The 11,846-nt window shown below is 53.6% G+C and overlaps 1 protein-coding gene across 2 annotated transcripts; it reads left to right on the top strand.

The window, feature by feature from the left end:
- Nucleotides 1-1,411: 1,411 nt before the first annotated feature.
- On the top strand, nucleotides 1,412-10,625 carry rrp7a (ribosomal RNA processing 7 homolog A). 2 transcript variants are annotated; one of them, XM_059557399.1, is made up of 8 exons: nucleotides 1,412-1,526; nucleotides 1,677-1,825; nucleotides 5,754-5,879; nucleotides 5,978-6,101; nucleotides 6,291-6,388; nucleotides 6,473-6,680; nucleotides 10,274-10,366; nucleotides 10,404-10,625. In XM_059557399.1, the coding sequence occupies exons 1-7, from the start codon at nucleotides 1,475-1,477 to the stop codon at nucleotides 10,357-10,359; spliced, it is 843 nt and encodes a 280-aa protein (XP_059413382.1). In that variant the 5' UTR covers nucleotides 1,412-1,474; the 3' UTR covers nucleotides 10,360-10,366; nucleotides 10,404-10,625. The 2 variants fall into 2 exon arrangements, with proteins under 2 accessions (XP_059413382.1, XP_059413381.1); XM_059557398.1 differs by having other exon boundaries at nucleotides 10,274-10,625.
- The last annotated feature ends 1,221 nt before the right edge of the window (nucleotides 10,626-11,846 follow it).

The raw sequence follows: 11,846 nt of genomic DNA on the forward strand, positions 1-11,846 counted from the left end.
CTCTCCTTTTACTGTGGCCATATACACACAGAGCACACACAGGCTACTGTATGAAATACTGTTCTAATGATTATAGGCTATTATAAACATTATACATCGCCTACACAACACACACATTAGCACAGATGAGCACGCAGAGCATCAGGAGAAGTTGGAGCACGGGGAGTTAGTAAAACATCCCAATACTTTGGGAAAATGAGCTAATAGTTCATGTGCAGTGCTCTCCATCTCTTCATTACACCCGCCTTTAAGAAATGCATACAGATTATGATTATAATAAGAGTTTTTCGATATGTTTTATTTCGTTAAGTCCTGATTTAAAGCTTTCTTTAGATATTTATTATGTCTGGGAGGCATGTATTCGGTTCATTTTTGTGAAGCGCTCCTGTTCATGACCATTGGGGTGGTGTTGGTGCAGTGGATAAGACACATGTCTTTGGTGTGAGAGACCCGGGTTCGAATCCACTGTGAGACACCAATGTGTCCCTGAGCAAGACACTTAACCCCTAGTTGCTCCAGAGGCGTGCGACCTCTGACATATATAGCAATTGTAAGGCGCTTTAGATAAAAGCGTCAGATAACATCAGATCATATTTGTTTTCTTTATTTTATAAAAGCCCAACGTTTTGTTGATATTGTGAGTGCACACAAATAAAAGTAGACCCTTTACAGTTACGAATGATGTATTACTGTTACCTTTATGAGCAAAAATGATGGCGTATCCAGTGAAAACATGCAAATGATCACGCTGTCGTCTCCATGACACAAACTATTGATCCTGACGCGTACGTTTATCTGGGTCTAACATTTAAACATTGTCATATGCTTGAACTGTTCTAAATCTATAGATTTTATTTTGAGCAAGTGGTGATGATTTGAGAAGGCTGATCAAACATAGACTCACTGTCTGCCGCTGGATGCTCTGTCATTACTTAAAAAAACTAAAACTTAGATTTAATGAAGAAAAATCTTTTTAGAAAACATTTTTCTAAATTAACTTAATTAAAAAATAATGAAACGAAATATAATGACTTTGCTATTCTATACAAAACTTTTAAAAGCTGAAACAGTAGTAGTATATTTTTATTTCAAATAAATGCTGCTCTTTTGAACTTTATTCATCTGTGAATCCTGAAAAATAGAATGTATTAAGATTTTGGCAAATCATCGTGCAGCACAACTGTGTTCAATATTGATAATAATCAGAAATGTTTCTTGAGCAGTAAATCATCATATTTTCATGATTTGTGAAGATCATGTGACACTGAAGACTGGAGGAATGATGCTGAAAATACAGCCTGGTTGGTTTTATTTGATAGAAAAAGTGAACAGGGCACCAGTCTGATAAACATATTTATGTTCATATTTCACTCAATTCCTTATTATTCAACTCTTGTGGAGATATATTCACTAGAAGAACTATAGTTCCCAGCAGCCATTGCGTTTCTGTTTCCGGTGACGCGGGTAAACCAAGATGGCGCCGTCTGCAGATCAACACGCGCGCGTCATTCCCGGAGGCTTCAGTGGTAAAGTTAACATCTGTTTGTGTTTCAGTAACGTTTAGAAATCCGTTCCTTTATCCGGTAATCACGGAAGATGACACAGTTGTGCGTTCTGTCGTGTCTTTGAGCTGTAAAGTGATGTGTGTGTGTGTGTGTGTGTGGGTGTGGGTGCAGTGCTGTCGCTGAGGTTCAGTGAGGATGACGCTCATGCTGCTCTTCATCAGCTGTGTGTTAAAGAGCACCGGGTCCGAGCGGAGTCCAGCACGAACCGACCACTGGACCGAACACTGTTCGCGCTCAACGTCCCTCCGTACTTCACTGAGGTCAGTCTCTTACACACACACACACACACACACACACACGCTCTCACTGTATACTATAACACACACTCTCACACACACACACACACACACACACACACACACACACACTCTCACTGTGTACTATAACACACACTCACACACACACACACACACACACACTCTCACTGTATACTATAACACACACACACACACACACACACACACACACACTGTATACTATAACACACACTCTCACACACACACACACACACACACACACTGTATACTATAACACACACTCTCACACACACACACACTCTCACTGTGTACTATAACACACACTCACACACACACACACACACACACACACACACACACACACACTCTCACTGTATACTATAACACACACACACACACACTGTATACTGTAACACACACTTACACACACTGTGTGTTTCTCTCTGGCCACCGAACCCGTGTGCTGTGTGTTTCTCTCTGGGCACCGAACCCGTGTGCTGTGTGTTTCTCTCTGGGCACTGAACCCGTGTGCTGTGTGTTTCTCTCTAGGCACCGAACCCGTGTGCTGTGTGTTTCTCTCTGGGCACTGAACCCGTGTGCTGTGTGTTTCTCTCTGGGCACCGAACCCGTGTGCTGTGTGTTTCTCTCTGGGCACCGAACCCGTGTGCTGTGTGTTTCTCTCTGGGCACCGAACCCGTGTGCTGTGTGTTTCTCTCTGGGCACTGAACCCGTGTGCTGTGTGTTTCTCTCTGGGCACCGAACCCGTGTGCTGTGTGTTTCTCTCTGGGCACCGAACCCGTGTGCTGTGTGTTTCTCTCTGGGCACCGAACCCGTGTGCTGTGTGTTTCTCTCTGGGCACTGAACCCGTGTGCTGTGTGTTTCTCTCTGGGCACCGAACCCGTGTGCTGTGTGTTTCTCTCTGGGCACCGAACCCGTGTGCTGTGTGTTTCTCTCTGGGCACTGAACCCGTGTGCTGGTGTGTTTCTCTCTGGGCACTGAACCCGTGTGCTGTGTGTTTCTCTCTGGGCACCGAACCCGTGTGCTGTGTGTTTCTCTCTGGGCACCGAACCCGTGTGCTGTGTGTTTCTCTCTGGGCACCGAACCCGTGTGCTGTGTGTTTCTCTCTGGGCACCGAACCCGTGTGCTGTGTGTTTCTCTCTGGGCACTGAACCCGTGTGCTGGTGTGTTTCTCTCTGGGCACTGAACCCGTGTGCTGGTGTGTTTCTCTCTGGGCACTGAACCCGTGTGCTGTGTGTTTCTCTCTGGGCACTGAACCCGTGTGCTGTGTGTTTCTCTCTGGGCACCGAACCCGTGTGCTGTGTGTTTCTCTCTGGGCACCGAACCCGTGTGCTGTGTGTTTCTCTCTGGGCACCGAACCCGTGTGCTGTGTGTTTCTCTCTGGGCACTGAACCCGTGTGCTGTGTGTTTCTCTCTGGGCACCGAACCCGTGTGCTGTGTGTTTCTCTCTGGGCACCGAACCCGTGTGCTGTGTGTTTCTCTCTGGGCACTGAACCCGTGTGCTGGTGTGTTTCTCTCTGGGCACTGAACCCGTGTGCTGTGTGTTTCTCTCTGGGCACCGAACCCGTGTGCTGTGTGTTTCTCTCTGGGCACCGGACCCGTGTGCTGTGTGTTTCTCTCTGGGCACCGAACCCGTGTGCTGTGTGTTTCTCTCTGGGCACCGGACCCGTGTGCTGTGTGTTTCTCTCTGGGCACTGAACCCGTGTGCTGTGTGTTTCTCTCTGGGCACCGAACCCGTGTGCTGTGTGTTTCTCTCTGGGCACTGAACCCGTGTGCTGTGTGTTTCTCTCTAGGCACCGAACCCGTGTGCTGTGTGTTTCTCTCTGGGCACTGAACCCGTGTGCTGTGTGTTTCTCTCTGGGCACCGAACCCGTGTGCTGTGTGTTTCTCTCTGGGCACCGAACCCGTGTGCTGTGTGTTTCTCTCTGGGCACCGAACCCGTGTGCTGTGTGTTTCTCTCTGGGCACTGAACCAGTGTGCTGGTGTGTTTCTCTCTGGGCACCGAACCCGTGTGCTGGTGTGTTTCTCTCTGGGCACCGAACCCGTGTGCTGTGTGTTTCTCTCTTGGCACTGAACCCGTGTGCTGTGTGTTTCTCTCTGGGCACCGAACCCGTGTGCTGTGTGTTTCTCTCTGGGCACCGAACCCGTGTGCTGGTGTGTTTCTCTCTGGGCACCGAACCCGTGTGCTGTGTGTTTCTCTCTGGGCACCGAACCCGTGTGCTGTGTGTTTCTCTCTGGGCACCGAACCCGTGTGCTGTGTGTTTCTCTCTGGGCACCGAACCCGTGTGCTGGTGTGTTTCTCTCTGGGCACCGAACCCGTGTGCTGTGTGTTCTCTCTGGGCATCGAACCCGTGTGCTGTGTTTTTCTCTCTGGGCACCGAACCAGTGTGCTGGTGTGTTTCTCTCTGGGCACCGAACCAGTGTGCTGGTGTGTTTCTCTCTGGGCACCGAACCCGTGTGCTGGTGTGTTTCTCTCTGGGCACCGAACCCGTGTGCTGGTGTGTTTCTCTCTGGGCACCGAACCCGTGTGCTGGTGTGTTTTTCTCTGGGCACCGAACCCGTGTGCTGGTGTGTTTCTCTCTGGGCACCGAACCCGTGTGCTGTGTGTTTCTCTCTGGGCACCGAACCCGTGTGCTGTGTGTTTCTCTCTGGGCACCGAACCCGTGTGCTGTGTGTTTCTCTCTGGGCACCGAACCCGTGTGCTGTGTGTTTCTCTCTGGGCACCGAACCCGTGTGCTGTGTGTTTCTCTCTGGGCACCGAACCCGTGTGCTGTGTGTTTCTCTCTGGGCACCGAACCCGTGTGCTGGTGTGTTTCTCTCTGGGCACCGAACCCGTGTGCTGGTGTGTTTCTCTCTGGGCACCGAACCCGTGTGCTGGTGTGTTTCTCTCTGGGCACCGAACCCGTGTGCTGGTGTGTTTCTCTCTGGGCACTGAACCCGTGTGCTGGTGTGTTTCTCTCTGGGCACTGAACCCGTGTGCTGGTGTGTTTCTCTCTGGGCACTGAACCCGTGTGCTGTGTGTTTCTCTCTGGGCACTGAACCCGTGTGCTGTTTGTTTCTCTCTGGGCACCGAACCCGTGTGCTGTTGTGTTTCTCTCTGGGCACCGAACCCGTGTGCTGTGTGTTTCTCTCTGGGCACCGAACCCGTGTGCTGTGTGTTTCTCTCTCGGCACCGAACCCGTGTGCTGTGTGTTTCTCTCTCGGCACCGAACCCGTGTGCTGTGTGTTTCTCTCTCGGCACCGAACCCGTGTGCTGTGTGTTTCTCTCTCGGCACCGAACCCGTGTGCTGGTGTGTTTCTCTCTGGGCACTGAACCCGTGTGCTGGTGTGTTTCTCTCTGGGCACTGAACCCGTGTGCTGGTGTGTTTCTCTCTGGGCACTGAACCCGTGTGCTGGTGTGTTTCTCTCTGGGCACTGAATCCGTGTGCTGGTGTGTTTCTCTCTGGGCACTGAACCCGTGTGCTGTGTGTTTCTCTCTGGGCACCGAACCCGTGTGTTTCTCTCTGGGCACCGAACCCGTGTGCTGTGTGTTTCTCTCTGGGCACTGAACCCGTGTGCTGTGTTTCTCTCTCTGGGCACTGAATCCGTGTGCTGTGTGTTTCTCTCTGGGCACTGAACCCGTGTGCTGTGTGTTTCTCTCTCGGCACCGAACCCGTGTGCTGTGTGTTTCTCTCTGGGCACTGAATCCGTGTGCTGGTGTGTTTCTCTCTGGGCACTGAACCCGTGTGCTGTGTGTTTCTCTCTGGGCACCGAACCCGTGTGCTGTGTGTTTCTCTCTGGGCACTGAACCCGTGTGCTGTGTGTTTCTCTCTGGGCACTGAATCCGTGTGCTGGTGTGTTTCTCTCTGGGCACTGAACCCGTGTGCTGTGTGTTTCTCTCTGGGCACTGAACCCGTGTGCTGTGTGTTTCTAGAGTGTTCTGAAAGAGGTGTTCAGCCGCTTCGGGTTTGTCCAGTCCGTGGAGCTGAAGGAGAGACCAGGAGCGTCAGAGACGAGCCACAGTGGGGTGTCCAGACACTTCACAGGCACACTCAGACAGGTGACCCCTTTACAGCCTCTACAGCAGCTGACACATCACTGAACATGATCGCACAGCATGTACTCATGATTATATACTGTGTGCGTGTGTATATGTAGTGTTTCAGGGTGGCATACATCGTCTTCAAACACGCATCTGCGGTGAACGCAGCTAAACGGCACCCGGAGAACGTCCCGCTCGTCGTCTCTACAGCTGAGAGACCCGTCAGGACCGGCATCCACAGTGAGTGTGTGTGTGTAATGATGATACTGATGATGATTGTGTGTGTGTGTGTAATGATGATACTGATGATGATGATGATGATGATGGTGTGTGATGAATATATGATGATACTGATGATGTGTGTGTGTGTGTGTGTGTGAGGAAGATATGATGATACTGATAATGATGATGGTGTGTGTGTGTGTCTAGAGTGGATCCAGCAGTACTCAGACTCACTGATCAAAGCTTCATCACTACAGCAGGACATCGATCAGTTCATGAATAATTATGATAAACAGAAGGAGGAGGTGAGATACATACACACACACACACACACACCCAAACACACACAGAGCTACAGCTCATTAATTATTCATGAACTTTCCTGACAGGAGGCGGAGCGTCAGAACCAGGAGGCGGAACAGCAACAGGAGGATGAGGAGGGTTGGGTGAAGGTGACGAAAAGCAGCCGCGGCGTGAAGGTCCGCCCACACAGCGAGACAGCCAATGAGAGGATGCTTAAGAAGGAGAAGAAGAAGAGCGAGCGCAAGGAGCTGCTGAACTTCTACACGTGGCAGCACAGAAACACGCAGAAAGAACGTGAGTCTTGAGACGATCTGCAACTCGACCCCACATTCATGCATGCGTTGAGACTGTAAGAGTGAACTAGATAGTGTACGAGTCTGCTCCCTGATAATCACTGTCTTCATGCACCAAGCTACAAGAAGTATTTAATTATATTTACACTAAATGAAAATTCTGGGCGTCAAGGCGGAAACTGAGCAAACTCAGAGTGGCGAGAACTTGGAGGGGCGAGATGCGAATTCAGAAGCGAGAAGGATACACTAGTGTACGAGTCTGCTCCCTGAACTGCGCTGTCTTCATGCGCCAAGCTAAAAGAAGTCTTTGATTATATATAATAAAAAACTTGTGAAATTCACTAAATGTTTTTTCAGAGCGATGAGACACAAACGCAATATGCGATCACGGAGCATCGAGGCACGATCTCAGAACTGCGAACTTGGAGGGGCGAGACCCGAACTCGTAGGGGTGACATGCGATCTCGGTGGGGCGAACTCGGAGGGGCGAACTCTGAGGGCAAGACACGAACTCGGAGGGGCGAGACCCGAACTCGGAGGGCAAGACGCGAACTCGGAGGGGCGAACTCGGAGGGGCAAGACGCGAACTCGGAGGGGCAAGACGCGAACTCGGAGGGGCAAGACGCGAACTCGGAGGGCAAGACCCGAACTCGGAGGGCAAGACCCGAACTCGGAGGGCGAGACCCGAACTCGGAGGGCGAGACCCGAACTCGGAGGGCGAGACCCGAACTCGGAGGGGCGAACTCGGAGGGCAAGACGTGAACTCAGAGGGGCGAGACCCGAACTCGGAGGGGCGAACTCGGAGGGGCAAATTTGTAGGGGTGACATGCAATCTCGGTGGGGCGAACTCGGAGGGGCGAACTCGGAGGGGCAAATTTGTAGGGGTGACATGCAATCTCGGAGGGGCGAACTCGGAGGGGGAAATTTGTAGGGGTGACATGCAATCTCGGTGGGGCGAACTCGGAGGGGCGAACTCGGAGGGGCGAACTTGGAGAGGCGAGACGCGAACTCAGAGGGCAAGACGCGAACTCGGAGGGGCAAGACGCGAACTCGGAGGGGCAAGACGCGAACTCGGAGGGGCGAGACGCGAACTCGGAGGGGCGAGACGCGAACTCGGAGGGGCGAGACGCGAACTCGGAGGGGCGAGACGCGAACTCGGAGGGGCGAACTCGGAGGGCGAGACCCGAACTCGGAGGGGCGAACTCGGAGGGCAAGACCCGAACTCGGAGGGCGAGACCCGAACTCGGAGGGGCGAACTCGGAGGGCAAGACCCGAACTCGGAGGGCGAGACCCGAACTCGGAGGGGCGAACTCGGAGGGCAAGACCCGAACTCGGAGGGCGAGACCCGAACTCGGAGGGGCGAACTCGGAGGGCAAGACCCGAACTTGGAGGGCGAGACCCGAACTCGGAGGGGCAAACTCGGAGGGCAAGACGCAAACTCAGAAGGGCGAGACGCGAACTCGGAGGGGCGAGACGCGAACTCGGAGGGGCAAGACGCGAACTCGGAGGGGCAAGACGCGAACTCGGAGGGGCAAGACGCGAACTCGGAGGGGCGAACTCGGAGGGGCAAGACGCGAACTCGGAGGGGCAAGACGCGAACTCGGAGGGGTGAACTCGGAGGGCAAGACGTGAACTCAGAGGGGCGAGACGCGAACTCGGAGGGGCAAGACGCGAACTCGGAGGGGCAAGACGCGAACTCGGAGGGCAAGACCCGAACTCGGAGGGGCGAACTCGGAGGGCAAGACGTGAACTCAGAGGGGCGAGACCCGAACTCGGAGGGCGAGACGCGAACTCGGAGGGCGAGACGCGAACTCGGAGGGCGAGACGCGAACTCGGAGGGCGGGACGCGAACTCGGAGGGCGGGACGCAAACTCGGAGGGCGGGACGCGAACTCGGAGGGGCAAGACGCGAACTCGGAGGGGCAAGACGCGAACTCGGAGGGGCAAGATTGTAGGGGTGACATGCAATCTCGGTGGGGCGAACTCGGAGGGGCAAATTTGTAGGGGTGACATGCAATCTCGGAGGGGCGAACTCGGAGGGGGAAATTTGTAGGGGTGACATGCAATCTCGGTGGGGCGAACTCGGAGGGGCGAACTCGGAGAGGCGAGACGCGAACTCAGAGGGCAAGACGCGAACTCGGAGGGGCAAGACGCGAACTCGGCGGGGCGAGACGCGAACTCGGCGGGGCGAGACGCGAACTCGGCGGGGCGAGACGCGAACTCGGAGGGGCGAGACGCGAACTCGGAGGGGCGAACTCGGAGGGCAAGACCCGAACTCGGAGGGCGAGACCCGAACTCGGAGGGGCGAACTCGGAGGGCGAGACCCGAACTCGGAGGGGCGAACTCGGAGGGCAAGACGCAAACTCAGAAGGGCGAGACGCGAACTCGGAGGGGCAAGACGCGAACTCGGAGGGGCAAGACGCGAACTCGGAGGGGCGAACTCGGAGGGGCAAGACGCGAACTCGGAGGGGCGAACTCTGAGGGCGAGACCCAAACTCGGAGGGCGAGACCCGAACTCGGAGGGGCGAACTCGGAGGGCAAGACGCAAACTCAGAAGGGCGAGACGCGAACTCGGAGGGCAAGACGCGAACTCGGAGGGCGAGACCCGAACTCGGAGGGGCGAACTCGGAGGGCAAGACGCAAACTCAGAAGGGCGAGACGCGAACTCGGAGGGCGGGACGCGAACTGGAAAGGGGCGACCTCGGAGGGCGGGACGCGAACTCGGAGGGGCGAACTCGGAGGGCGGGACGCGAACTCGGAGGGGCGAACTCGGAGGGCAAGACGCGAACTCGGAGGGCGAGACGCGAACTCGGAGGGCGGGACGCAAACTCGGAGGGCGGGACGCGAACTCGGAGGGGCAAGACGCGAACTCGGAGGGGCAAGACGCGAACTCGGAGGGAACTCGGAGGGGCAAGACGCGAACTCGGAGGGGCAAGACGCGAACTCGGAGGGGCAAGACGCGAACTCGGAGGGGCAAGACGCGAACTCGGAGGGGCAAGACGCGAACTCAGAGGGGCGAACTCTGAGGGCGAGACCCAAACTTGGAGGGGCAAACTCTGAGGGCAAGACGCAAACTCAGAAGGGCGAGACCCGAACTCGGAGGGGCGAACTCGGAGGGCGAGACGCGAACTCGGAGACGCGAACTCGGAGGGCGAGACCCGAACTCGGAGGGGCGAACTTGGAGGGCAAGACGCGAACTCGGAGGGCCGAACTCAGAGGGGCAAGATGCAAACTCGGAGGGAAGAACTCGGAGGGTCAAGACGCGAACTCAGAGGGGCGAGACCCGTACTCGGAGGGGCGGATTTGTAGGGATGATGCGATCTCGGTGGGGCGAATTCGGAGGGGCAAGACGCGAACTTGGAGGGGCGAGAAGTGATCTCGGAGGGGCGAATTCGGAGGGGCAAGACGCAAACTTGGAGGACCGAACTCGGAGGGCCAAGACGCGAACTGGGAGGGGCTAACTGGGGCAAGACGCTAACTTTTTTAAAAAAAATTTTTAATTGTGCCTTTTTATGTCAAACTCATTATTCAGAGAATAAGTCAGGGAATGGTGGTGTGTGTCTGAGAGGCTCTCAAACCAAATAATCTGTTTCAGATATCGCTGAGCTAAGGAAGAAGTTTGAAGAGGACAAACAGAGAATCGCTGTACTGAGAGCGCAGAGGAAATTCAGACCCTACTGATTCAACATACCCACAACATATCCTTGGCACCCGCTGAATTCATTTACCCACAATCCTCGGCACCCACTGGATCCATTTACCCACAATGTCCTGTATCTGTTGGCTGTATGGTGACATGAACGTTCATTTAAAAAAATAGTCTGCAGTGAGTCAATCATAGAAGTGTGATAATTGTGTTTGGAGCAAAAATAAACCATTATGATGCAGTGTATGTGTGTGGAATGTGTGTTACTTTTTGATTTGGGTCCTTCGTTTCGTTTTTTTAATTTTTTTTTAAAATGTTGGCATATATTATGTACACACAAAATAATCAAATGCTTATATCGGTTACTGCAATAAAAATGGCCCTTTGGTGACTGAATTTCTTGCAGTGAATTTGAGATTCGCCAATGAAACAGTTAATAGTAAAGCTGAATGGATTTATTTACCAGGGTTCCGGCGCTGACGTCATGGGACAGGTCACGTGATTCCTGGGGGCGGGGAGAGGAGTCACGTGTTGCCAGAAATAAATGTGTGACTGTTTATCGAGGCATTCATTACTGATCGCGGGTCAAAAGCACTCTGTTATCAAGTAACATCGCATTGATATTAATATCTGTTTTAGTTTCGTGTTGATCCGACATGATGCTGAACCAAAACCATCACCCGAACGGAGGAGCCCTGATCCTGTCCAGAGAGAGGAAACAACAACAACATATCTGATCCTTAACACGACACACACATATTAGGGGTCATTTAGACCAGTGATCCCGGGTGGTTTAGGGCACAGGGGCTTCATTACTGCAGATTTGAGGGGAACGGGGGTCATTTAGACCAGTGATCCCGGGTGGTTTAGGGCACAGGGGCTTCATTACTGCAGATGTGAGGGCAACAGGAGTCATTTAGACCAGTGATCCCGGGTGGTTTAGGGCACAGGGGCTTCATTACTGCAGATGTGAGGGCGACAGGGGTCATTTAGACTAGTGATCCCGGGTGTTTTATGGCACAGGGGCTTAATTACTGCAGATGTGGGGGCGACGGGTCATTTAGACCAGTGATCCCGGGTGTTTTAGGGCACAGGGGCTTAATTACTGCAGATGTGGGGGGCGACGGGTCATTTAGACCAGTGATCCCGGGTGTTTTAGGGCACAGGGGCTTAATTACTGCAGATGTTGGGGGCGACAGGGGTCATTTAGACCAGTGATCCCGGGTGTTTTAGGGGAACAGAGGCTTCATTATTGCCGATGTGAGGGTGACGGGTCATTTAGACTAGTGATCCCGGGTGGTTTAGGGCACGGGCTTCATTACTGCAGATGTGAGGGCGACAGGGGTCATTTAGACTAGTGATCCCGGGTGTTTTGGGGCACAGGGGCTTCATTACTGCAGATGTGAGGGCAACAGGAGTCATTTAGACTAGTGATCCCGCGTGTTTTAGGGCACAGGGGCTTAATTACTGCAGATGTGGGGGGCGACGGGTCATTTAGACCAGTGATCCCGGGTATTTTAGG

The sequence above is a fragment of the Carassius carassius genome, chromosome 9, assembly GCF_963082965.1.
Source record: "Carassius carassius chromosome 9, fCarCar2.1, whole genome shotgun sequence".
Classification (NCBI taxonomy): domain Eukaryota; kingdom Metazoa; phylum Chordata; class Actinopteri; order Cypriniformes; family Cyprinidae; genus Carassius; species Carassius carassius.

What these genes read in the sequence shown, in the direction of transcription:
- rrp7a (XM_059557398.1), top strand. Translation starts at nt 1,475, where the DNA reads ATGGCGCCGTCTGCAGATCAACACGCGCGCGTCATTCCCGGAGGCTTC. An exon ending in TCCCTCCGTACTTCACTGAG is followed by an intron (nt 1,826 to 5,753) that starts GTCAGTCTCTTA and finishes GTGTGTTTCTAG; the next exon opens with AGTGTTCTGAAAGAGGTGTT. An exon ending in CGTCAGGACCGGCATCCACA is followed by an intron (nt 6,102 to 6,290) that starts GTGAGTGTGTGT and finishes GTGTGTGTCTAG; the next exon opens with AGTGGATCCAGCAGTACTCA.